Genomic DNA, 24,794 nt, shown 5'->3' with positions numbered 1-24,794 from the left:
CTTCTCAGCATCAAAGACTTCAAGAGAAGTGTAAGGACAGATATTTTGGGAAGGTAGACACAAATAGCCTTGTAATTTCTAGACTTATTACCACTCACCGTGCCGCGAACACTCATGATCAGGCGGCTTGGGAGGCTAAGACACAGAATGAACCCCTGGAAAAAGATTAATTATGAAATATAATGTATTTTTACTCAAGAAAATATTGAACCATATGCACAGCAAGTTTATTGTCTTTACATTAGCTTGTGTAATAAATGATTTCTAAGCAGAGTATTTACAGTAGTGGGTTGGATGCAATCCCTTCCTGATATTAACAGATGACTTGGGACAGGAGTTTTTCCTGCCAACGTGACCTCATTGGGACCAACTTCGGGCCCTAGTTAAGAAACAGCCTAGAATTGATTTCAGGTAAGGTCAAAATACCTCTTTATAGAGAATCACAACAGAAAAATATCCTGATCAGTTTGAATTTAATCCTCAAAATCAGATAGAATTTAAAATGCTGTTGTCTTAGCAATAATGAACAGGGTTAATTGGGAGTCGAAGTTCAAAATGAAAGTTGTTATGGCCAATATTAAAAATGGAATAAGAAGTTAAGTCCATTTGTTCCACTTATAAGGTGACTTACTGTATAATTCTGACTTTTATCAGACACTCATTAGCCTTTAACCTGACTCTCATCAACCCATATGGCAGTAGACTGTCAATGCGTGTACGACGTTGGGTTGCTAAGACAACACCATAGGGATTTATTCAATCATAAATGATTCCACTTCAAATATACTGTAGCAGTAGGGCATAATTATCCTTCTGATGAAAGACAATATACATTTTTTTGATAAGCAATGTTACTTTAAAAAAGATTTAAAGAACAACTGAACGGGTTTATTTCTTGATGAACGCAGCCTCCTGATCTTCTAGATCATTAAGAACAACTGTCCTGAGGAAAGAGAATGGGACAACATGAGGAAGGAGAGAGGGTTGATGGACTGACTGACTATGACATGAGGAAGAGGTGATACTACTGCGCCTTTATCAGAAAGGGAGAGTTGGTTTGATGTTTGGGTCATATTGATGACCTGCCATTTCTTTCTTTAAGGTTACAGTACATCTGTCATTGCTACTCTCACTGAATCTATTCCCTCACTCACTCTTCATCCTCCTACCACCCTGCTGTACTCCATCTCCATTCATCTTAATCAACCTTTTACTTTCTTCTATCCATTCCCATCTCTATGTACCCCTCCCTCAAGTCTCACTCCACCTCTCTCTGTATCCTCCTCATCTCAGTCCCACTCCCCCTCGTCTCTGTCAGGGTTGTCCTCTCTAGGTGGCTCCTGAAACTGGATGTTGGCCAGCATGTCCCTCATGGCCACCATCAGACGATTTACTTCCTGGTTCAGCTCCCGACCCGCCTGAGCTACTTCCAGGTCATCCTGTGGCATCGGCTCACCCTGCAGAGACAGTGACTAGAGAGTGAGCAGTAATTATAATCATCACTGTACATGACAATACGGAAGTGTGTGTGTGTGTATACAGTACCTTCGAAAAGTATTCAGATCCCTAGATATATTCCACATTTTGTTACGTTACAGCCTTATTCTAAAATGGTATAAATGGTTTTTCACCCTCATCAATCTATACACAATTCCTCAAAATAACAAAGCAAAAAAAGTTATATTTTTTTGTGTACAAAAAAGAATGAGAATGATGGAGGCCACTGTGTTCTTGGGAACCTTCAATGCGGCAGAAATGTTTTGGTACCCTTCCCCAGATCTGTGCCTCGACACAATCCTGTCTCGGAGCTCTACAGACAATTCTTTCAACCTCATGGCTTGGTTTTTGCACTGACATACACTGTCAACTGTGGGATGTTACAGACAGGTGTGTGCCTTTCCAAATCATGTCCAATCAATTGAATTTACCACAGGTGGACTCCAATCAAGTTGTTGAAACATCTCAAGGATGATCAATGGAGGGGCCTCCCGAGTGGTGCAGTGGTCTAAGGCTACTAGAGATTCTGAGTTCGAGTTCAGGCTCTGTTGCAGCCGGCCGCGACCGGGAGACCCATGGGGCAGCGCACAATTGGCCCAGCATCGCCCGGGTTAGGGGAGGGTTTGGCCGGGCAGGGATGTCCTTGTCCCATCAAGCACTAGCAACTCCTGTGGCGGGCAGGGCGCAATGCACGCTGACAAGGTCGCTAGGTGTATGTTGTTTCCTCCGACACATTGATGCGGCTGGGTTCAGTGTTAAGTGGGCATTGTGTCAAGAAGCAGTGCGGCTTGGTTGGGTTGCGTTTCAGAGGATGCACGGCTCTCGACCTTCGCCTCTCCCGAGTCCGTACGGGAGTTGCAGCGACGAGACAAGACTATAACTACCAAATGGATACCACGAAATTGGGGAGAAAAAAAGGGTAAAAAAATAAAAATAAATAAAAAAGGATGATCAATGGAAACACGATGCACCTGAGATCAATTTCAAATCTCATAGCAAAGGGTCTGAATACTTATGTAAATTAGGTATTTGTTCTTATTTTTTTATAAATTTGGAACAACAATTTATTTTTTATTATTTGATATTGTGTGTAGAAAATGTATTTAATAAATTTTAGAATAAGGCTGTAATGTAACAAAATGTGGAAAAAGTCAAGGGGTCTGAATACTTCCCGAATACACTGTATGTGCTGCTTAAATTCACCAGGAAAAGCACAATGCCATTTCTAAAGAACACCACATTATTCTCTCCTGTCTCTCTCAGGTTCCAAATGTTTCAAATTCATTTTAAGAGACAAACAGGACCTTTGTACGAGCCTTGGTGACATACAGTATGTCAATGTTTTGTGTCTAAGTGTTTCAGGATTTTCACACAGAACATCCATTTATTAGATTCATTTCCTTTCCAACACGCAGGTTCTCTGTGATCATGGGCTGACTTCATTTTCCACACCTAAATTGTGATTTCAGACCTGTTGGATAACACTGTAGCTATTCTAGTGCAAAAAACAACTGCAAGCAGACGGCATGTCTTCCTCCTAAACAGTCTCATTCTTATCCTAATTGCATCTCTTCCTCTTCCTAATCAGATAAGTCTCAAGATGCTTTAAAACTAGCTGCATAAAAACGCTGGGCATTGGTTAAAAAGCTGGGCATGTGTGCTTTGGTCAGTGGGTTGGTCAGTGGGTGTTTCTGGAACTTACATGGCCAGTTGTGGCACAGGAGGACCTGAGGACACTGGAGCGCCCAGGTTGATGGTCCACATTAGTGATTATCTTTACAATTAGCCACATGTCCTCTAATCACTAGCATGGATAGTCACACACCGAACTAGCATGGGCATTGGAGTGGGTAAAATGGGACACAGTGTTTGCTTCCTTCATATCACGTTGCATCCCACTGCACAAGGTTACACGGCAACACACTGCCAGTCAGTGTAGGACACCTTATCAAATGTAAAAAATCACTCCCACACATGTATACTGTCCATTGATCAGGTGGATCTTTTTTTTTATAGACAAATGAATGTTCTGAAGCAGGTCAACATGACGAGAGACAATGTGGTGTGTAAATATAGGCTATCCTCTGGTTGCTGGTGCCAGGCTGCTGAGTGCTTATCCTCTCCTCTCCAGGGGTGTTTGTCACCATCTGTCTCTTGTGTATTTCACCCTGTGTGACACTGCCCACTCTTTACCTCCTCTACACTCTGCCTGAGAAGCAGGGGGCAATGGGGCGGACAGTACATGCCCTCTCGTTGGTTGCCATGGACAACACTGAGTCAGAGAGGAATCAAGACTCTCTTGAAATACAACAGTTTTCTGTTCTGCTTCAACAGGACTCAAGTAACGCACCATTAAAAACAGTGCATCAAAGAGAGGCTATGTTAGTCAATCCATAGCAGTAAACTGTTTCAAATCAAGCTTGACCATACAAAACACAGAGTCAATCAAGAGTTCTTGTACCAAAAGCCAAGTTTGCCTCGTCATCCTGTCTCCACGATCTGTGTTGTATCAAATGATAGAGCCAAACTTTGTTCGGCCTCCGATGTCTCGTCACGAAGTGTCGGTTGTAGATTGTGATCAGATTGTGTCATCAGAAATCAGATAGAGGTCAGAGTCAGACACTACATAACATTATCAATGAGTCAACATCGTTCGGACCTGTCCAAAACGCACCAGCAAACACTATTTCAAGACAAGAGCATGTTCTTCATGGGCCATATTGGTTAGTTCCAACAGAGAAACCCGTTGTTCTGTGGCAAAGTTACGATACAGTAGACTTAATGTGGATAAGCTGCAGTAGATCTAATGGAGTAGGAAGCTACTTAGAAGCACTTTTTCAGGCTTGGCCACAGCACAAATAGGCATGAAATGAGTTGTATGGTTAATCCATTCAGAAACCTCCAGAGTGTTAGGGAATAGCTACCCAAACTCCAGCTAATCAATGTTCCCTTCCATCCTGTCAGAACCCTATGATCTAACAGTAGCCCAGGATGTCTCCATTAGCTCAGCACTCCCAGAAATGTAAACAAAAAAGTTTAGAGATGATTATGATGATGTCTCATCCCGCTGACCATGGCCTTGCAACAAACTGGGCTAGCGTACGTGAGGAATCTGGGAGCTCTGAGGAGGAGGCAGACCAGGTTCTCTGACTCTCGGTACACTTTATGAATGTTTTCATTGTCTGCTGCAGCAACGTGCCAATTGAAGGATCCTGTGATCTTTCTAATCTCTTTTTACACTCTTCAGTGTGAGGGAGGTCATATGCCTCAACAGCTGATGTTCCCTATTGGTCTCCCATTGGGAAAGGCACGGTGGAGATGCTAGCTATATTATCATTATAAGGCTGTGTTTCCCATACCATCTTATTCAAGGTCCCTGCCCCATGTTAAAAAACACAGACACACACACACACACATTAGTGGGTTTCTATGAGGTCATTAACGGAAGATGGGATATTGGGGTCAAAGAACAAGCAGTCATGATGTTCTATAAAGCAGGGGACCTTTTTTTTAGATTTGCCACGCTTGGGGGCATGCAGCTCTGTCCTCAGGGACCACAGTGTCTGCTGATGTCCTCTTCCTCTGCTACTTCTTTGTCAAATCCATATCCATTAATGTCACTGATTGGAATCAGAGTTTTCCAGATCTAAATAATCAGGCACGAACTTGAACAAAAGAACCCAAGCCATCTGCCTGACACTGCAGCTCCCGAGGACCATGGTTGCATACCCCTTGTCTACTGTAGCTCCCCCTTGGCCTAGCTCACTCACTTACCTGCAGGTTGAAGTTTGGCAGCAGAGAGCGGAAGAACAGTGACAGGGTGCTCTCATTGGAGGCTCCCACACTCTGCCTGCAAAGACAGAGACAAGTGAGAACGTTAACAAGATAACACAAGCATGCAATATGTTTCTCACACTCTTCTGCTGGGATTCTCCCATGACCATAAATTATATCAACCATCATATACAGTGAGGTCCATGTTGTGTTGTTTTTGCTCTGTACTCCTGCACTTTGGACTGTGTACATAGACCACGCATTTTAGAGAACCAAAAGTATTGGGCAAATGTACTTATATGTGTATTAAAGTAGTCAAAAATGTCATATTTGGCCCCATATTCATAACACGCAACGACTGCAACAAGCTTGTAATACTACAAAATGGTTGAATGCATTTGCAGTTAGTTTTGGTTGTGTTTCAGATTGTGTGCCCAACAGAAATACATTATAAATAATGTATTATTAACCATTCCAAAAATGGTGTCACTTTCCAAGTACTTTTGGACCTCACTGTAGATCATTATAAATAGGTCCAATAGTTTTTCTGAACCCAAAGAATGCTCTTCTTTTATGTTAATAAAAGTCATTACTTCAACTACTTATACACCCCCAGTTCTTTATCAATCAAAACACTTCTCAGTGGCCATGTTTGTAAAGCTTGTATGGAAAAAGCAACCATCAGGAAGAAATAGTAGGGCTGTCCTCAGACATGGGTGGGCTGTCATTCTAAGTAGTTCTCACCAGAGATCATCAGGACAGGGTACAGTATGCTCCACACAACAGCCCTCAGAACATTAGGAGGTCTTCCCCACTTAAAACAAATACTACACTTTCTCTTGACTAGGAGTCAATTTTTCAATCACCGTATCACCTCTCTGATGGTTTGATGCCTCCCTACCATCCACCACTGACTCTGCTGGTTAACAGCTATCACAAGATGGGAGGAAAGAGGCCTCAGTCAGGAGTCCACAACACTCCTATAACCACATGCTATTTCAGAGAAACGGATGACAGCGAGAGGGGAGAAGAAAGAGATTGAAGAGAGGGATAGGTGGGAGGGAGAGAAAGAAGGGAGGCAGAGAAGGAAGGGTGTGTCAGGGATAGACCACCGAGAGGAGAGGTGCAAGCTGGTGAAATCAAGGCTACTCTTTATGCCAAACTTACATCAATGGCGTTTGCCACCATTGGCAAAGACAGAGAGAGGGTTAACTCATCTCCCCCGGTCTACATAACCGTGTGCCTTCCAATGTCCACACTCCTGAACATTACAAATGCATCACCACCATCCCCTTACACTGTACTCTAATATACCTTCATTAGAGATCCTCAATGGAGTCAGTGGCCAGTGGGCCAGTCAGCCTTAGGTAGACTGAAACAAACCCAGCCTTATTGGTTCTGCTTAGGAAAACACTCTTGGTTTTCAGTCCAGAGGCACCAACAGGATTGCTGATCCAAGTAGACATAGAGAAGAACCTAGTGATCTGAAGGAGCCACATTCAATAACTAGCTACAGTGCATTCGGAAAGTATTCCGACCCCTTGACTTTTCCCACAAATTTATGAAATTAATTGTTTTCCTCATCGATAACCACCAAGATACTATACCACATAATGACAAAGCAAAAACAGGTTTAGACAAACATGTAAACCTTCTTTACACAAGTATTCAGACCCTTTGCAATGAGACTTGAAATTGAGCTCAGGTGCATCCTGTTTCCATTGATCAACCTAGAGATGTTTCAACAACTTGATTGGAGTCCACCTGTGGTAAATTCAATTGATTGGACATGATTTGGAAAGGCAAACACCTGTCTGTAACATTCCACAGTTGACAGTGTACGTCAGTGCAAAAACCAAGCCTTAATGTCAAAGGAATTGTCCTTAGAGCTCCGAGACAGGATTGTGTCGAGGCACAGATCTGGGGAAGGGTACAAAACTATTTTCTGCAGCATTGAAGGTCCCCAAGAACACAGTGGCCTCCATCATTCTCATTCTTTTTTGTACACAAAAAAAATTAAAAGATAGCTTTGTCATTATGGGGCGGCAGGGTAGCCTAGTGGTTAGAGCGTTGGACTAGTAACCGGAAGGTTGCGAGTTCAAACCCCCGAGCTGACAAGGTACAAATCTGTCGTTCTGCCCCTGAACAGGCAGTTAACCCACTGTTCCCAGGCCGTCATTGAAAATAAGAATTTGTTCTTAACTGACTTGCCTGGTTAAATAAAGGTAAAATAAATAAATAAATAAAATTATGAGGTATTGTGTATAGATTGATGAGGGGAAAAAACATTTATTCCATTTTAGAATAAGGCTGTAACGTAACAAAATGTGGAATATATCTAGGGATCTGAATACTTTTCGAAGGTACTGTATACACACACACACACTTCCGTATTGTCATGTACAGTGATGATTATAATTACTGCTCACTCTCTAGTCACTGTCTCTGCAGGGTGAGCCGATGCCAAAGGATGACCTGGAAGTAGCTCGTGGGTCGGGAGCTGAACCAGGAAGTAAATCGTCTGATGGTGGCCATGAGGGACATGCTGGCCAACATCCAGTTTCAGGAGCCACCTAGAGAGGACAACCCTAACAGGATTGTGTCGAGGCACAGATCTGAGGAAAGGTACCATAACATTTCTGCAGCATTGAAGGTCCCCAAGAACACAGTGGCCTCCATAATTCTTAAATGGAAGAAGTTTGGAACCACCAAGACTCTTCCTGGAGCTAGCCGACCGGCCAAACTAAGCAATCGGAGGAGAAGGGCCTTGGTTAGGGAGGTGACCAAGAACTCGATGGTCACTCTGACAGAGCTCCAGAATTCCTCTGTGGAGATGGAAGAACCTTCCAGAAGGACAACCATCTCTGCAGCACTCCACCAATCAGGCCTTTATGGTAGTGGCCAGACAGAAGCCACTCCTCAGTAAAGGCACATGACAGCTCGCTTGGAGTTTGCCAAAAGGCACCTAAAGACTCTCAGACCATGAGAAACAGGATTCTCTGGTCTGATGAAACCAAGATTGAACTCTCTGGCCTGAATGCCAAGTGTCATGTCTGGAGGTAACCTGGCACCATCCCTACGACAGAGCATGGTGGTGGTAGCATCATGCTGTGGGGATGTTTTTCAGCGGCAGGGACTAGGAGACTAGTCAGGATCGAGGGAAAGATGAAAGGAGCAAAGTACAGAGAGCTACTCAATGAAAACCTGCTCCAGAGCGCTCGGGACCTCTGACTGGGGGCGAAGGTTCACCTTCCAACAGGACAATGGCAAGACAACACTGGAGTGGCTTCGGGGCAATTTTCTGAATGTCCTTGAGTGGCCCAGCCAGAGCCTGGACTTGAACCCGATCGAAAATCTCTGGAGAAACCTGAAAATAGCTTTGCAGCAACGCTCCACTTCCAACCTGACAGAGCTTGAGAGGAGCAGAGAATAATGGGAGAAACTCCCCAAATACAGGTGTGCCAAGCTTGTATCGTCATACCCAAGAAGACTCGAAGCTGTAATAACTGCCAAAGGTGCTTCAACAAAGTACTAAGTAAAGGTTCTGAATACCTATGTAAATGGATTATTTTAGTTTAATATTTTGAATACATTTGCAAAAATTTAAAAAAAACAACAGTTTTTGCTTTGTCATGAGGTATTGTGTGTAGATTGATGAGGGAAAAAATAGATTTAATACATTTCATAATAAGACTAACGTAACAAAATGTGGAAAAAGTAAAGGGGTCTGAATACTTTCCGAATGTACTGTATATATGGTGTATGTATATACAGTTGAAGTCGGAAGTTTACATACACCGTAGCCAAATATATTTAAACTCAGCTTTTCACAATTCCTGACATTAAATATTCTCTGTCTTAGGTCAGTTAGGATCACCACTTTATTTTAAGAATGTGAAATGTCAGAATAATAGTAGAGAGAATTATTTATTTCAGCTTTTATTTATTTCATCACCAGTGGGTCAGAAGTTTAAATACACTCAATTAGTATTTGGTAGCATTGCCTTTAAATTGTTTAATTTGAGTCAAACGTTTCAGGTAGCCTTCCACAAGCTTCCCACAATAAGTTGGGTGAATTTTGGCCCATTCCTCCTGACAGAGCTAGTATAACTGAGTCAGGTTTGTAGGCCTCCTTGCTCGCACACGCTTTTTCAGTTCTGCCCACACATTTTCTATAGGATTGAGGTCAGGGCTTTGTGATGTCCACTCCAATACCTTGACTTTGTTGTCCTTAAGCCGTTTTGCCACAACTTTGGAAGTATGCTTGGGGTCATTGTCCAATTGGAAGACCCATTTGCGACCAAGCTTTAATTTCCTGATTGATACATTGAGATGTTGCTTCAATATATCCACATAATTTTCCTGCCTCATGATGACATCTATTTTGTGAAGTGCACCAGTCCCTCCTGCAGCAAAGCACATCCACAACATGATGCTGCCACCCCCGTGCTTCACGGTTGGGATGGTGTTCTTCGGCTTGCAAGCCTCCCCCTTTTTCCTCCAAACATAACGATGGTAATTATGGACAAACAGTTCTATTTTTTGTTTCATCAGACCAGAGGACATTTCTCCAATAAGTAGGATCTTGACCCCATGTGCAGTTGCAAACCGTAGTCAGGATTCTTTATGGCGGTTTTGAAGCAGTAGCTTCTTTCTTGCTGAGCAGCCTTTCAGGTTATGTCGATATGGGACTTGTTTAACTGTGGATATAGATACTTTTGTACCCGTTTCCTCCAGCATCTTCCCAAGGCCCTTTGCTGTTGTTCTGGGTTTGATTTGCACTTTTCGGACCAAAGTACGTTCATCTCTAGGAGACCTTGGCTGGTCTTGGCTGATTTATTTTGATTTTCCCATGATGTCAAGCAAAGAGGCACTGAGTTTGAAGGTAGGCCTTGAAATACATTCACAGGTACACCTCCAATTGACCCATATTATGTCAATTAGCCTATCAGAAGCTTCTAAAGCCATGACATCATTTTCTGGAATTTTCCAAGCTGTTTAAAGGCACAGTCAGCTTAGTGTATTGTAAACTTCTGACCCATTGGAATTGTGATACAGTGAATTATAAGTGAAATAATCTGTCTGTAAACAATTGTTGGAAAAAGTATTTGTCTCATGCACAAAGTAGATGTCCTAACTGACTTTCCAAAACTATAGTTTGTTAACAAGAAATTTGTGGAGTGTTTGAAAAACAAGTTTTAATGACTCCAATCTAAGTGTATGTAAACTTCCGACTTCAATTGTATTGTGTGTACTATATAAAAACCTGCACTGGTACATACCTTACCTTGCACAAGATATGTATAATGACACAAGTTATGACATGTTTGGAGGGTTACCTCTCAGGCCGGGTATATGAGACCACGGAGTCCAGCGGGGGGAGAGGATCGAACCCCATCACCGACTGAGTGGTCACCTCCTGGGAGAGAACACACACAATTCACCATTACAGTAAACATATTGAAGGCCTATCCTCACTAAAACTCTGTTACTGATGTAATTGTCATGCATCCAAAACATCAACGTTAATCTTGTTTGTGTTATGAGGACCTCTCGATGAGGATGTCCAATCATTATATTGGATTGCGTTCTTCATGCAACCAATAAGGAAGCCGTATGCCAGTGGTTAATTCCCTCTTTCAACTAGAGAACTACATTCTCAGCATAATTTGGCATGCTCTGTACTGTGGCGGTTGTGTATGTGTACGCTACGCTCATGCAAACCACATTTACTCTGTGGGACATTTCATGTTATAAACATACAGGATATACATTGTACAGCATGAATGAATACAACCATTCATGATCATGTGATAAAGCAGTAAGGAAATTATACTATGATTAGATAAGTCACTCTATTCCCCTATATACTGTGTGCTACGATTGACCAGGGTTATGGCTGGTCAAAAGTCATGCAATATAAGGGGATAGGGTGCTATATGAGACACAGACTTAATAATAGAGTAAAGCTGGTTGCCAAATCCGTTTCTGATTTAACAAACAACATGACAATGAATGACTGGGCTAAATCAGAAACAGAACTGGTGACCAGGGTATAGTAGAGTGGCTGTTGCCTGAGTCTCTCACCAGCGGTAGAGTGGAGGTGGCCTCTTTGATTTCAGACAGGATGACGTGGCGATGGATGTTCAGAGGGGCACTCTGGTACCTCTGCTTCCTCCTAGGGGGGGGTGGAGGAGACAGGAGAGGAAACCAAAGTCAGAGACACATAGGTCGGGGCCTCTTGAGTGGTGCAGCGGTCTAAGGCACTGCATTGCAGTGCTTGAGGCGTCACTACAGCCCCGGGTTAGATGCCAGGCTGTGTCACAGCCAGCCGTGACCGGGAGACCCATGAGACGGCGCACAATTGGGCCAGCGTCGTCCAGGTTAGGGGAGGGTTTGGCCGGCCGGGATAACAAAAAAGGGGTAACAGTACAAAAACTATATAATAATAATAATAACATAAAAAAGAGACACACAGGCTATGATGCTGCAACCACAAAACCCAAATACAGTGGGTTTCACTCTGTGTTGTGTTGTATTGTATTGGACCCAAGCCTGTCATTTGTAATAGAGGCAAATAAGCACATTTCTTTGCCGTGTTGTCTTGCAGTATTACTGAACGGCCTTGTTGCAAACAGAATGGATGAAGTGGACTGTTTAACACAGGCTTCATTCTTTTCACAATGCCATACATGCCAGATATGTGGAGTGAATGCAATGTGGTTTATCCTCTGTATTTTCAAGTTATGTGCTTGCAGCATCATGTTATGTTCATGCTTGTCACCTGCAGGGACTCGGGAGTTTGTCAGGATCAAAATAAATATGAAAGGAGCAAAGCCCAGATGAAAAGTTAGAGGAAACCCTGTCTCGGTCTTCTGAACACATAACCCTGGTATAGTTTTATATTTCAGCAGGACAATTACACAAATTGTAATGCCGTAATTGTAATGCCAAGAGGTGTTGAGTGTTCCTGAATGGTCCAGTCTCAGTCCTAATTTAAATCTGCTTGAAAATCAGAGACAAGGTTTGAATATTGCTGTCCATCAATGACTTCCAATCAAATTGACTGAGCTTGAGAAATAAAAAATATGAATAAAAAAATGTATATATGTTGCCCTAACATTTGTGCAAAGTATGTAGATTCTTATTCCAAATGTTTTACAGCTGTAATGGCTGCCAAATGTGCTTCCACCAAGTATTAACCCTGGGGTGTGAAGACATCCAGACATCTTCATTTGGAAAATGTTCTATAATTTTTCTTTCACATTGGAAATGTAAAGTGGAACAACGGTAGAAAAACAATCTATTTTTGTATTTAATTTTAAGGCAGCAAGCTTGGAATCCACACTGAACATTGCTCCACTGAATAAATGAATATTCCTTATTGAACAGAAATAGTCAGTGCGAATTTGAGGATAGAGGCGAATGGGGTAACAAGGAACAGTTTGCCCGGTTGGAAAGGTAATAATGCCAGTGGTCTAGAGTCTAAGGGGCTCTTACTTGTTTTGGCAGTCCTCCACCAGAGGGTCTTTAGAGTCGACTCGTCGTAACACCTCCCTCACACACTCCTCCAGCCACAGCAGGACCCCTCCCTCCCTCCACAGGGTGTGCGTCCGCCCCACGTACAGAGACACCAGTTCAGCCAGGGCAGGAGACTGCCTAGAAAGAGGGAAAGAGATGGGAAAAAGGAACAATTCAATTTGTCACTCTAATACAATTTCATGACAATAAATGATGATTAAATTCCATTAGGCTGACTGACACAGAAGAGGTGCATATAGGGAAGATATGACAGACAGGGAGACATGATTCCATTAGGCTGACTGACACAGAAGAGGTGCATATAGGGAAGATATGACAGACAGGGAGACATGATTCCATTAGGCTGACTGACACAGAAGAGGTGCACATAGTAAAATGGCAGCAGTTTTACGGGCGCCTAACCAATTGTGCTATTATGTGTTTTTTTTGCGTTATTTGTAACTTATTTTGTACATAATGTTTCTGCCACCGTATCTTACGGCAGAAAAGAGCTTCTGGATATCAGGACAGCGATCACTCACCTCGGATTAGACAAAGATTTTTCTTCAACAAGCGGGAAGCACAGGATTTACTACTATGCTAACACCCGACAAGGACAACATCCCCGTTATGGGCAAGAGAAAGAGACGCAGGTACAGAGGACACAGGGCGGGGTGCTTTGTAAGGATCCGCAGAAGGCGAGTGTGAAAGCTGCCGTTACCGTCAATATTACTCGTCAACGTACAATCATTGGACAATAAATTAGGTACGACCACGAATACCTTACCAATGGGACAAAACTATAACATCTTATGTTTCACGGAATCGTGGCTGAATGATGACATGGATATTCAGTTAGCAGGATATTATTCCAATTGCATCCAGGACGTCGTCCCCACAGTGACTGTACGTACATACCCCAACCAGAAGCCATGGATTACAGGCAAAATTCGCACTGAGCTAAAGGGTAGAGCTGCCGCTTTCAAGGTGCAGGACTCTAAACCGGAAGCTTATAAGAAATCCTGCTATGCCCTTCAGACGAACCATCAAACAGGCAAAGCACTAATACAGGGCTAAGATTGAATCATACTACACCGGCTCTGACGCTTGTCTTATGTGGCAGGGCATGCAAACTATTACAGACTACAAAGGGAAGCACAGACGCGAACTGCCCAGTGACACGAGCCTACCAGACAAGCTGAATCACTTCTATGCTCGCTTCGAGGGAAGCAACACTGAGGCATTCATGAGAGCATCAGCTGTTCCGGACGACTGTGTGATCACGCTTTCTGTAGCCGACGTGAGTAAGACCTTTAAACAGGTCAACATCCACAAGGCTGCGGGGCCAGACAAATTAGCAGGATGTGTGCTACGGGCATGTGCTGACCAACTGGCAGGTGTCTTCACTGACATTTTCTGTAATGAGTCTGTAATGCCAACATGTTTTAAGCAGACCACCATAGTCCCTGTGCCCAAGAACACTAAGGCAACCTGCCTAAATGACTACAGACTCGTAGGACTCACGTCCATAGCAATGAAGTGCTTTGAAAGGCTGGTAATGGCTCACATCAACACCATTATCCTAGAAACCCTAGACCTACTCCAATTTGCGTACTGCCAAAACAGATCCACAGATGATGCAATCTCTATTGCACTCCACACTGCCCTTTCCCACCTGGACAAAAGGGATACCTACGAGAGAATGCTATTCATTGACTACAGCACTCAACACCACAGTACCCTCAAAGCTCATCACTAAGCTAAGGATCCTGGGACTAAACACCTCCCTCTGCAACTGGATCCTGGACTTCCTGACAGGCCGCCCCCAAGGGGTGAGAGTAGGTAGCAACACATCTGCCATGCTGATCCTCAACACTGAAGCCCCTCAGGGGTGTGTGCTCAGTCCCCTCCTGTACTCCCTGTTCACCCACGACTGCATGGCCAGGCACGACTATAACACCATCATTAAGTTCAGACGACACAGTGGTAGGCCTGATCACCGACAATGACTAGACAGCCTATAGGTAGTAACTCAGAGACCTGGCCGGGTGGTGCCAGAATAACAACCTATCCCTCAACATAACCAAGACTAAGGAGATGATTGTGGACTACAGGAAAAGGAGGACCGAGCATGCCCCCATTCTCATCGACGGGGCTGTAGTGGAGCAGGTTGAGAGCTTCAAGTTCCTTGGTGTCCACATCACCAACAAACTAGAATGGTCCAAACACACCAAGACAGTCGTGAAGAGGGCATGACAAAGCCTGTTCCCCCTCAGGAAACTAAAAAGATTTGGCATGGGTCCTCAGATACTCAAAAGGTTCTACAGCTGCAACAGTCAGAGCATCCTGACTGGTTGCATCAATGCCTGGTACGGCAACTGCTCGGCCTCCGACCGCAAGGCACTACAGATGGTAGTATGTACGGCCCAGTACATCACTGGGGCCAAGCTTCCTGCCATCCAAGACCTCAACACCAGGCGGTGTCAGAGGAAGGCCCTAAAAATTGTCAAAGACCCCACCCACCCCAGTCATAGACTGTTCTCTCTACTACCGCATGGCAGGTGGTACCGGAGTGCCAAGTCTAGGACCAAAAGGCTTCTAAACAGCTTTTACCCCCAAGCCATAAAACTCCTGAACAGGTAATCAAATGGCTACCCGGACTATTTGCATTGTGCCCCCCCAACCCCTCTTTTACGCTGCTGCTCCTCTCTGTTTATCATATATGCATAGTCACTTTAACCATACCTGCATGTACATACTACCTCAATTAGCCAGACTAACCAGTGCCTGTATATAGCCTCGCTACTGTATATAGCCTCGCTACTGTATATAGCCTCGCTACTGTATATAGCCTCGCTACTGTTATTTTTCACTGTCTTTTTACTGATGTTTTTGAAAATTGTTTTACTTATCTATTGCTCACCTAATACGTCTTTTTTACTTAACAATTGCACGGTTGGTGAGGGCCTGTAAGTAAGTAAGCATTTCATTATAAGGTCTACATCTGTTGTATTCGGCGCACGTGACAAATAAACTTTGATTTGATATAGGAAAGACATGAAAGACAGGGAGACATGATGCCTCGGTTGAAGCAGATGTTTTACCCCAACTGGCTTCTGGGTCCAAAGAAGTCATGTGATGATACAGCAGCGTCTGGCTGCACTGTGCACAGGTCCAACAGAGGCATCAACACTGGGAAACACACAAACAAACAGATATCAGGCATAGGTCTCTTTTCTGTGTGTGTGTGTGTGTGTGTTCTATATAAGCATACATGGTGGAACACATTCTGACGGCTGTCCCTCTCAGGCCTGTGCATGTGTGTATGTGTGTGTGTGACTTTAACCTCCAGGGAACATGATGAGAGCGTCCTGCAGCAGTAGGTCAGCCTTGTGTTTGAGCCGTTCCCTCTCCTCTGACTCAGTCTGATCCTCCTGACTCAGGTGGAAGTGGCTCAGAGCCACAGAGAAGGCAAAGTTTGGCAACTGGGACAGGTTTCTGTGCACCTGGGAAACACACACACACAGGAATCCGACAAAACACAAACCACACACAGAAATCAGACAATACACACAGCACACACAGAAATCAGAAACACAGAAATCAGACACACTGTTATGAGGTCACACACACAGGGAAAATCTTGCACACACACTCATCTCACCTCCCAATCCTGGTATAGCCGGAGGAGGAAGTTGTACTCTCGTGAGCGCAGGGAGAGGAAGTCAATGAGCAGTAGCATACAGAGGGGATCGCTGTCGGGGTCCAAACTTGGGAGAGAAAGGAGATGACGGAATAAAACACCAACAGCTCCTCTTCTTCAATGAATACTTCATTCAGTTTTGCCTACATAACTAAGACCACATAACTATTATATAAATAAACATTACAGAAATAAAATAAATGGTTTCTTTATTAAAAGTGGAACCATGACAACCCGTGACCAGAATCTGTGCCATTGGAAATGTAATTGAGGAAATGTAATTGAATTGACACGGTCTCCAATCAATCAATGTTTGGTTGTGCGTGTGATATTATTATTTACTATCATTTGGCAGGGAATACTATTTGTAGATCAGTGATTCTACACCTTATTTTGCTCAAGCGGATCCTCTCCAACAGACTCGGAAGTTGTAGCTAAAAATTCGTAAATTGGGGTCAGTTAAAGGGGAGATTCAGTGAAACCAACCATTGAAATACACTGTATGTAATTTGGAGGGTAGTAGCCCCAACAGATTCAAACCCGGATCCAGCGACTATAAATTCAACACCTGTTGGCTTGACAGTCACTGGATCTGGGTTTGTGGATCCGCGTTTGAGTCCCGGTCGGGGCTACCCTCCAAATTTGGTACATTGGTGTCAGAAGTGGGATTGGTGCACATTAGGCCATCCGAGCGGCGTGTACTCGTGAGGGATTAGGCATAGCTTGGGGACACGCTCTCCCGAAGGAAGGGGGTAGTGAAGCAACCATAACCCAACACCTAGCGAGCTCGTCAAGAGGTTCGGACCTCTTGGAGTAACAGGTTAAGGGCTTGGCAGTCACTGGACCTGGGTTCGAGTCACGGTCAGATATTGATTGGAGACAGCTTGTGTCAATTAAATAACATTTACTATGGTTTTCTACCTTCAAAACTATTGGATAATGCTGGAAATATCGGTAAAAGCAGTGCCTCCATTTCCACAACAAAAAGCAGGGCCCTATATGTGGTATATGACAGAGCTACTGAAGCAGAGATAAGGTCCTCCTGATCATAACACAGCAGGCCTGAGAGGGACAGCCGTCACAATGTGTTCCACCATGGATGCTTATACAGAGCAGACACACACCAGCGTGAGGGGAGGAAGCCAGTGTTTGACGGAAATCATAGATAAACACTGAGTGTACAAAACATTAGGAACACCTTCCTAATATTGAGTTGCACCCGCTTTTGCCCTCTGAAGAGCCTCAATTCGTCTGGGTATGGACTCCACAAGGTGTTGAAAGTGTTCCACAGGGATGCTGGCCCATGTTGACTCCAATGCTTCCCACAGTTGTGTCAAGTTGGCTGGATGTCCTTTGGGTGGTGGACCATTCTTGATAAACACAGGAAACTGTTGAGTGTGAAAAACCCAGGAACCTACGACCATACCCCATTCAAAGGTACTTAAATATTTTGTCTTGCCCATTCATCCCCTGAATGGCACAGATACACACTCCATGTCTCAATTGTCTCAAGGCTTAAAAATCCTTCTTTAACCTGTCTACTCCCCTTCAATAAATGACATCAATAAGAGATCATAGCTTTCACCTGGATTCACCTGGTCAGTCTATGTCATGGAAAGAGCAGGTGTTCATAATGTTTAATACACCATGACCACCACATCCTAGATAAGATAAACGCTAAAGGCCTAAAACACAGGGCTGAGGCAGATGCATGTGTAGTAATAGCCCTTCCATAGTGTGTGGACTGTCCCATGGGTGTTGTACTGTCATACCGCTTAGCCAGGTTTTATGACCAACTGACTTGTTGGAAAGATGGCAGGCATCCTATGACGGTGCCATGTTGAAAGTCACTGAGCTCTTTCAGTAAGGCCATTCTACTGTCAATGTTGGTCTATGGAGATTGCATGGCGGTGTGCTCGGTTTTATACACCTGTTGCAACATGCAACAATTTCAAAGATTTTACTAAGTTACAGTTCATATAAGGAAATCAGTGAACTGATAAACATGTATTAGACCCTAATCTTTTAAATGCACACATTTAGTCTTTATCTGCACTGTTTTGTCTTTCAATTGGCTCTTTTTGTCCAAATAAATAACACACATAGTCCGTCGCTGTACTTCTTCCATTATGCGATTCTCACCTTCCCTCTCCTCTACCCCTGACACCTGGGGTGCACACTGCACACACACACACACACAGTCTCCCATGTACCTCAGGATGAGTCTGCAGTACTCCAGGGCTGTCCGGGGGCATCCCCTCCTCTCCAGGAACATCATGTGCTTATAACCAGCCAAGTAGAATGCCCTGCAGAGAGGATAAATATACAGACAAAGAATATACTTATAATATAAAACTTGTAAAATTAAATATTCAATGGAAATTTAAGAAAAAGGCCCTTCATAACAGTGTTTGTGGAATGACCTGTATAGCAGAGATTTATTATCTAACCTGTTTTCTGGTCGCAGGTAGTCCAGTCTGCTGGTTCCTGACGTCAGGCTGCACACAGGGTGGAATGCACACTCAAAGCTGTACAAGGCACGCTCTGAAACACACACACACACACCACACAGTCTTTTATCAAAGACAAGTGAAAATATATAACTTTAGCCAGCACTACCTGGTTGCTAAACAGTCTCAGTGATTCTCAATTGGTAGATCACCATACCCATACCTTCCACCTGTGTGTTTGTCTTTTGTAAAAACATAAATGTCTCCCTCTGCTGGAAGGCATGAAAACAGCTTTACGTGAAACCCCTCACCTTCTCCCTTGCAAGTTCCGGTGTCAACAACTACATCAACAAGACTAGCTACCTAGAGGTAGCAGCACTGGTAGGATCCCAATGTAATAAGCCCCTGCAAAATAAGATTATACAACTGTATAAAAAAATTCCAGAGCTGCTGTAATGAGTTGATTTGAGTAGGACCTCATTAGCATGATCAGGAGCAGCTGACAGGATGAGAGGGGCTACACCCACACATCAAGAATCTTGACATGCACTTTCAGTGACTATATCGGAACAATCAGTGGGTTGTTTGAATGTATTGCGTACAGTGCAAACACGTGGCTAGATAACCAATACATATTTTAGATGGGTTCAATTCAGTTATGTGTGGTTGAAAATCTACTTTCACCTTGAAGGTCAGAGAGAAGTCACTGTAAATGGAAGCTGCTTTTGCTTGCTCTGTATTGATGTGATTTAGCCCTGACCAAAGCTCTGCTCAAACCTTAACTGTATTTATCAACTCATTTATAGACGATGTTAGCAGGCTAGTAGCGACAGGCTTGGAGTAACAGTATGGTAAGATTTCCTGCCTAATTGCATTACCTGAGGAATCTCAAATTGCATGCTGGCGCCTTGTTGTTCTTTCCCCCCCCCAATTTAGAGTCTTTCAGAGAATAAACATGGTGTGGATACAGCGGACTCAATTTAACTATTAAACCTTATCTAGATCAATTGCATAAGGCAGAGGTTCTTAAGCTTTTTCAGCTCGAGACCCATATGAGAAATTTACTGTCCTCAAACCCCCCAAATTAAGAAGAAATAGTGTGTGTTTATAAAAGTTTACTCCTAACTCGCGACTCACCACTCACATGCTCAGGGCCTACTTTGGGTCCCAAACCATAGTTGAAGAAACCCTGGCATCAGGTAATATCTGACATACCAGAGCAATGTGTGGTATAGGTGTAACATGTACTGCCCAAAGTACACCAATGTTTATCAAGAATAGTGTTGCATAAACTTATTCCAACTATTTATCTGGGACCGGGATTAAATTGTATAAGAGTCCAAGGAAACATACCAAAGGGGTCTCATGACACATTTACAAACCTTGAGAAAGAGGATACAGCAGAGAGGATCCTCAACTCACCAATCAGAGCTTTGAGTATGATCCTTCTTGCCAACCAGAGCAAAGACTGGAGTCCCACTCACCAATCAGGTCCCTGATACTCACCGATTAGGTCCCTGGCCATTTCATGATCCTCCTGTATGCGGCAGACATCAGAGAGCTGCAGCAGGGAGTCAATGTGGTAGGGGTTCATCTGTAGCAGGGCCTGGGGAGAGCGTAGGATGGGGGAGGACAAGGGGAGCGTGGAGTGGACAGGGAGAGGTTGGGGAGACAGGGAGAGGTTTGGGAGACAAGGAGAGGGAGGGTAAGGGAGACAGGAAGAGGGTGGGGGAGACAGGAAGAGGGTGGGGGAGACAGGAAGAGGGTGGGGAGACAGGAAGAGGGTGGGGGAGACAGGAAGAGGGTGGGGGAGACAGGAAGAGGGTGGGGGAGACAGGGGCAGGGTGAGGGAGATGTGGGAGGGTGGGGGGGACCGAGAGAGTGGGGGAAGCAGGAAGAGGGTGGGGGAAACAGGAAGAGGGTGGGGGAAACAGGAAGAGGGCGGGGGGACAGGGAGACAAGGAGAGGGTGGGGGGAAACAGGAAGAGAGTGGGGGAAACAGGAAGAGGGTGGGGAAACGGGGAGGTTGGGGTGGACAGTGTGAGGTAGATGGGGGAGGGCAGGGGGACAGGGGGGGAGAAAAGTAGAGGGTGGGGGAGAGAGGGAGAGGGTAGGGTGGACGGGCAGGGTGAGGTAGAGGGGGGAGACGGGGGAGGTGGGGGAGTTGTGGGGGGGGACGGGGAAGGATCACCGTTTGTCTAAACATTAGAAACCATGTTCAGTGGCAAGAAAAAGTATGTGAACCCATAAATTGTTGTGACCTGTGTAAACATTCACAGTGCAGGATGGAAAAGTATGTGAATCCTTGGATTTAATAACTGCTTGACCTTCCTTTGGCAGCAATAACCTCAACCAAACATTTTTCTGTAGTTGCGGATCAGACCTGCACAACGGTCAGGAGGAATTTTGGACCATTTCTCTTTACAAAACTGTTTCAGTTCAGCAATATTCTTGGGATGTGTGGTGTGAACTGCATCTCAATCGGGTTGAGGTCAGGACTGGGCCACTTCAGAAGGCATATTTTCTTCTGTTGAAGCCATTCTGTTGTTGATTTACTTCTGTGTTTTGGGTCGTTGTCCTGTTGCATCACCCAACTCCTGTTGAGCTTCAATTGGCGGACAGATAGGCTAACATTCTCCTGCAAAACAACTTGATAAACTTGGGAATTCATTTTTCCGTCGATGATAACAAGCGGTCCAGGCCCTGAAGCAGCAAAGCAGCCCCAAACCACGACGCTCCCTCCACCATACTTTACAGTTGGGATGAGGCTTTGATGTTGGTGTGTTGTGCCTTTTCTTCTCCAGAAATAGTGTTGTGTGTTCCTTCCAAACAACTCAACTGTAGTTTAATCTGCCCACAGAATATTTTGCCAGTAGCGCTGTGGAACATCCAGGTGCACTTTTGCAAACTTCAGACGTGCAGCAATGTTTTTTTTGGACAGCAGTGGCTTCTTCCGTGGTGTCCTCCCATGAACACCATTCAACAAGAGCACCTCCTCCCAGCTGCCCACTGCACTGAGGCTAGGTAACATGGTCACCACCGATAAATCCGTGATAATCAAAAACTTTCAACAAGCATTTTTTTCAACGGCTATATCAGTTGTCCTAGATATTTGAGACATGCATCACGGCTTTGCTGATCAATCTCCCTGAGACCGTGGGTGTAGCCTTACCACAATGTTGTTGGGATCCATGGACTCCACTGAGTCCAGGAATTTGAACTGAATCTGCTGGTAGTCCCGGCTGTGCTCGAAGGTGAAGTACTGTAGACCATCCCTGGACTCCAGTAGGGTCATTGAGATACCTGAAGGAGGAAATATTACGGACAGTATTATTCTATGTGAGTTACATGCAATGACGTATATAAACCCTGGATTGCGGATGCTATGTATTGCCCATTCAGAGGCTAAGTTTCTGCAACTGGGTCCTGGACTTCCTGACGGGCCGCCCCCAGGTGGGGAATGTAGGAAACAACACCTCCACTTCGCTAATCCTCAACACTTGGGCCCCACAAGGGTGTGTGCTCAGCCCCTTCCTGTACTCCCTGTTCACCCATGACTGCATGGCCACGCACGCCTCCAACTCAATCATCAAGTTTGCAGACGACACAACAGTAATAGGCTTGATTACCAACAATGACGAGACAGTCTACAGGGAGGAGGTGAGGGCTTTTTTTTTTTTTTTTTTTTTTTCTTTTTTTTTAACAATTGAGGAGGAGTACCAAGATGGCTGCGCGGTGGCTTCAATACAGCGCCCCATCAGTCATCCAGGATTTATACACATTATTGGTTAAATGTGTGTACAGTTGCAGTATGTTGAAATTGCATCAATTTGATATAGATGTGTATGTGGAATAAAGATAATGATAAGACAATTTGATATATAGCTATACAGTGCATTCGGAAAGTATTCAGACCCCTTGACTTTTTCCAAATTTTGTTACGTTACAGCCTTATTCTAAAATGGAATCAATTGTTTTTTCCCCCCTCAATCTACACACAATACCTCATAATGACAAAGCAAAAACAGGTTTTTAGAAATTTGAAATATCACATTTACTTAAGTATTCAGACCCTTTACTCAGTACTTTGTTGAAGCACCTTTGGCAGTTATTACAGCCTCGAGTCTTCTAAGGTGCACCTGTACTTGGGGAGATTCTCCCATTCTTCTCTGCAGATCTGTGTCTGTGTGCTTATGGTCATTGTCCTGTTGGAAGCTGAACCTTCCCCCAGGTCTGAGGTCCTGAGCGCTCTGGAGCAGGTTTCATCAAGGATCACTGTGTACTTTAATCCGTTCATCCTTCCCTTGACCGTGATTAGCCTTCCAGTCCCTGCCACTGAAAAACACCCCCACATCAGAATGCTGCCACCAGCACGGTAGGGATGGTGCCAGGTAGCCTCGAGACATGACGATTGGCATTCAGGCCAATCTTGGTTTCATCAGACCTGAGAATCGTGTTTCTTATGGTCTGAGAGTCTTTAGTTGCCTTTTGGCAAATGGGCTGTCATGTGCCTTTAACTCAGGAGTGGCTTCTATTTGGACACTCTACCATAAAGGCCTAATTGTAGAAATGTTTTGGTATCCTTCCCCAGATCTGTGCCTCGACATAATCCTGTCTCGGAGCTCTACGGACAATTCCTTTGACCTCATGGCTTGGTTTTTGCTCTGACATGCACTGTCAACTGTCAACCTTATATAGACAGGTGTGTGCCTTTCCAAATCATGTCCAATCAATTGAAATTACCACAGATGGACTCCAATCAAGTTGTAGAAACATCTTAAGGATGATCAATGGAAACAGGATGTACCTGAGCTCAATTTCGGGTCTCATAGCAAAGGGTCTGAATACTTATGTGAATAAGGCATTTCTGTTTTTTATTTTGAATACATTTCTATAAATCTATTTTCGCTTTGTCATTATGGGGTATTGTGTGTCGATTGATGAGAAAAAAAATATTTAATCAATTTTAGAATAAGGCTGTAACGTAACAAAATGTGGAAAAAGTCAAGGGGTCTGAATACTTTCCGAATGCACCGTAGATATTTAAGTGGAATAAAAATTGCAATCTGTCCCATTCATTCCATGCCCATGTACAGTATAGCACCCTAGAATTTGAATGAACACACTTTGGGCTAAGGAGAGGGAAACATTTCACGGTGACACAGCAGTCCTGGTGTACCACATTCAAGCCAAGGCACTGAGACCACTCAAAGTGAGAGGTAAAAGATAAAATCACCCATCTATATTTTGGGAGGGAAATGATATTTCCCAGACCAAATCTCCAGTCAGGTGATTGCATAAGCCTTGAGCTTGGGGGAGCTTTAACACCCTGAGGAGTAGCTAACACTGACATAACAGAGACCCTGATTCTTCTCCAACTTCAGCTCTGGGTTAAACAGCCCAGTATCCCACAACACCAGGGGCACTATGGACCCAAACATAAATGGAGTCTTTCCCAAACATCAATAGAGTCTTTGAGGTCGAGGGCTAGGCAGCACTTGATTAATGATATGTGGTGATTGGACTGTTTTTTAACTAGACGTCATAGGGCAACGTTTAAAGCCACAGAACACAGCCTTTAGTGTGATCCTACCCAGAAAAGCTGTCTCTGTCAACAAGGCTTCAGGTGCCCACTGCTGTTAACATGTACTTTCTTCTGCTGCTGCTTTTGATTGGTTATACACTACCCAAACTGAACCAGGAGTCTTAATCCCACAGATGACAATTCTGAATGTGATAATGTCGTCTTGTTGCTCAACACAGAGGCGTTAGCACGAGGAGATGGGTATTCAAATAAGCAAAATTGATTGAATCCTAATAAATAGAAACTGGCATATCAACATGTATTT

At 44.1% G+C, this 24,794-nt stretch overlaps 1 protein-coding gene across 1 annotated transcript in view; it reads right to left on the bottom strand.

Annotated features, from left to right (window-relative positions):
* Positions 1 to 205: 205 nt before the first annotated feature.
* LOC110526470 (ribosome quality control complex subunit TCF25) overlaps positions 206 to 24,794 on the bottom strand; it is a 32,762-nt gene continuing 8,173 nt past the window's right edge. The window contains exons 7-18 of the mRNA XM_021607464.3: positions 22,118 to 22,248; positions 20,452 to 20,551; positions 18,946 to 19,039; positions 18,709 to 18,801; positions 16,457 to 16,562; positions 16,139 to 16,298; positions 15,897 to 15,984; positions 12,772 to 12,930; positions 11,359 to 11,449; positions 10,611 to 10,690; positions 5,272 to 5,347; positions 206 to 1,457 (exon numbers count right to left, since the gene is read on the bottom strand). Coding sequence (XP_021463139.2) covers positions 1,290 to 1,457; positions 5,272 to 5,347; positions 10,611 to 10,690; positions 11,359 to 11,449; positions 12,772 to 12,930; positions 15,897 to 15,984; positions 16,139 to 16,298; positions 16,457 to 16,562; positions 18,709 to 18,801; positions 18,946 to 19,039; positions 20,452 to 20,551; positions 22,118 to 22,248 — 1,346 coding nt within the window. The 3' untranslated portion in view covers positions 206 to 1,289. The remainder of the gene's footprint in view (positions 1,458 to 5,271; positions 5,348 to 10,610; positions 10,691 to 11,358; positions 11,450 to 12,771; positions 12,931 to 15,896; positions 15,985 to 16,138; positions 16,299 to 16,456; positions 16,563 to 18,708; positions 18,802 to 18,945; positions 19,040 to 20,451; positions 20,552 to 22,117; positions 22,249 to 24,794) is intronic.

The sequence above is a fragment of the Oncorhynchus mykiss genome, chromosome 6, assembly GCF_057628025.1.
Source record: "Oncorhynchus mykiss isolate SJ-2025 chromosome 6, ASM5762802v1, whole genome shotgun sequence".
Taxonomy (NCBI): Eukaryota; Metazoa; Chordata; class Actinopteri; order Salmoniformes; family Salmonidae; genus Oncorhynchus; species Oncorhynchus mykiss.
Note: the sequence above shows the minus strand (reverse complement) of the source record. Positions and strands in the feature narration are given on the sequence as shown.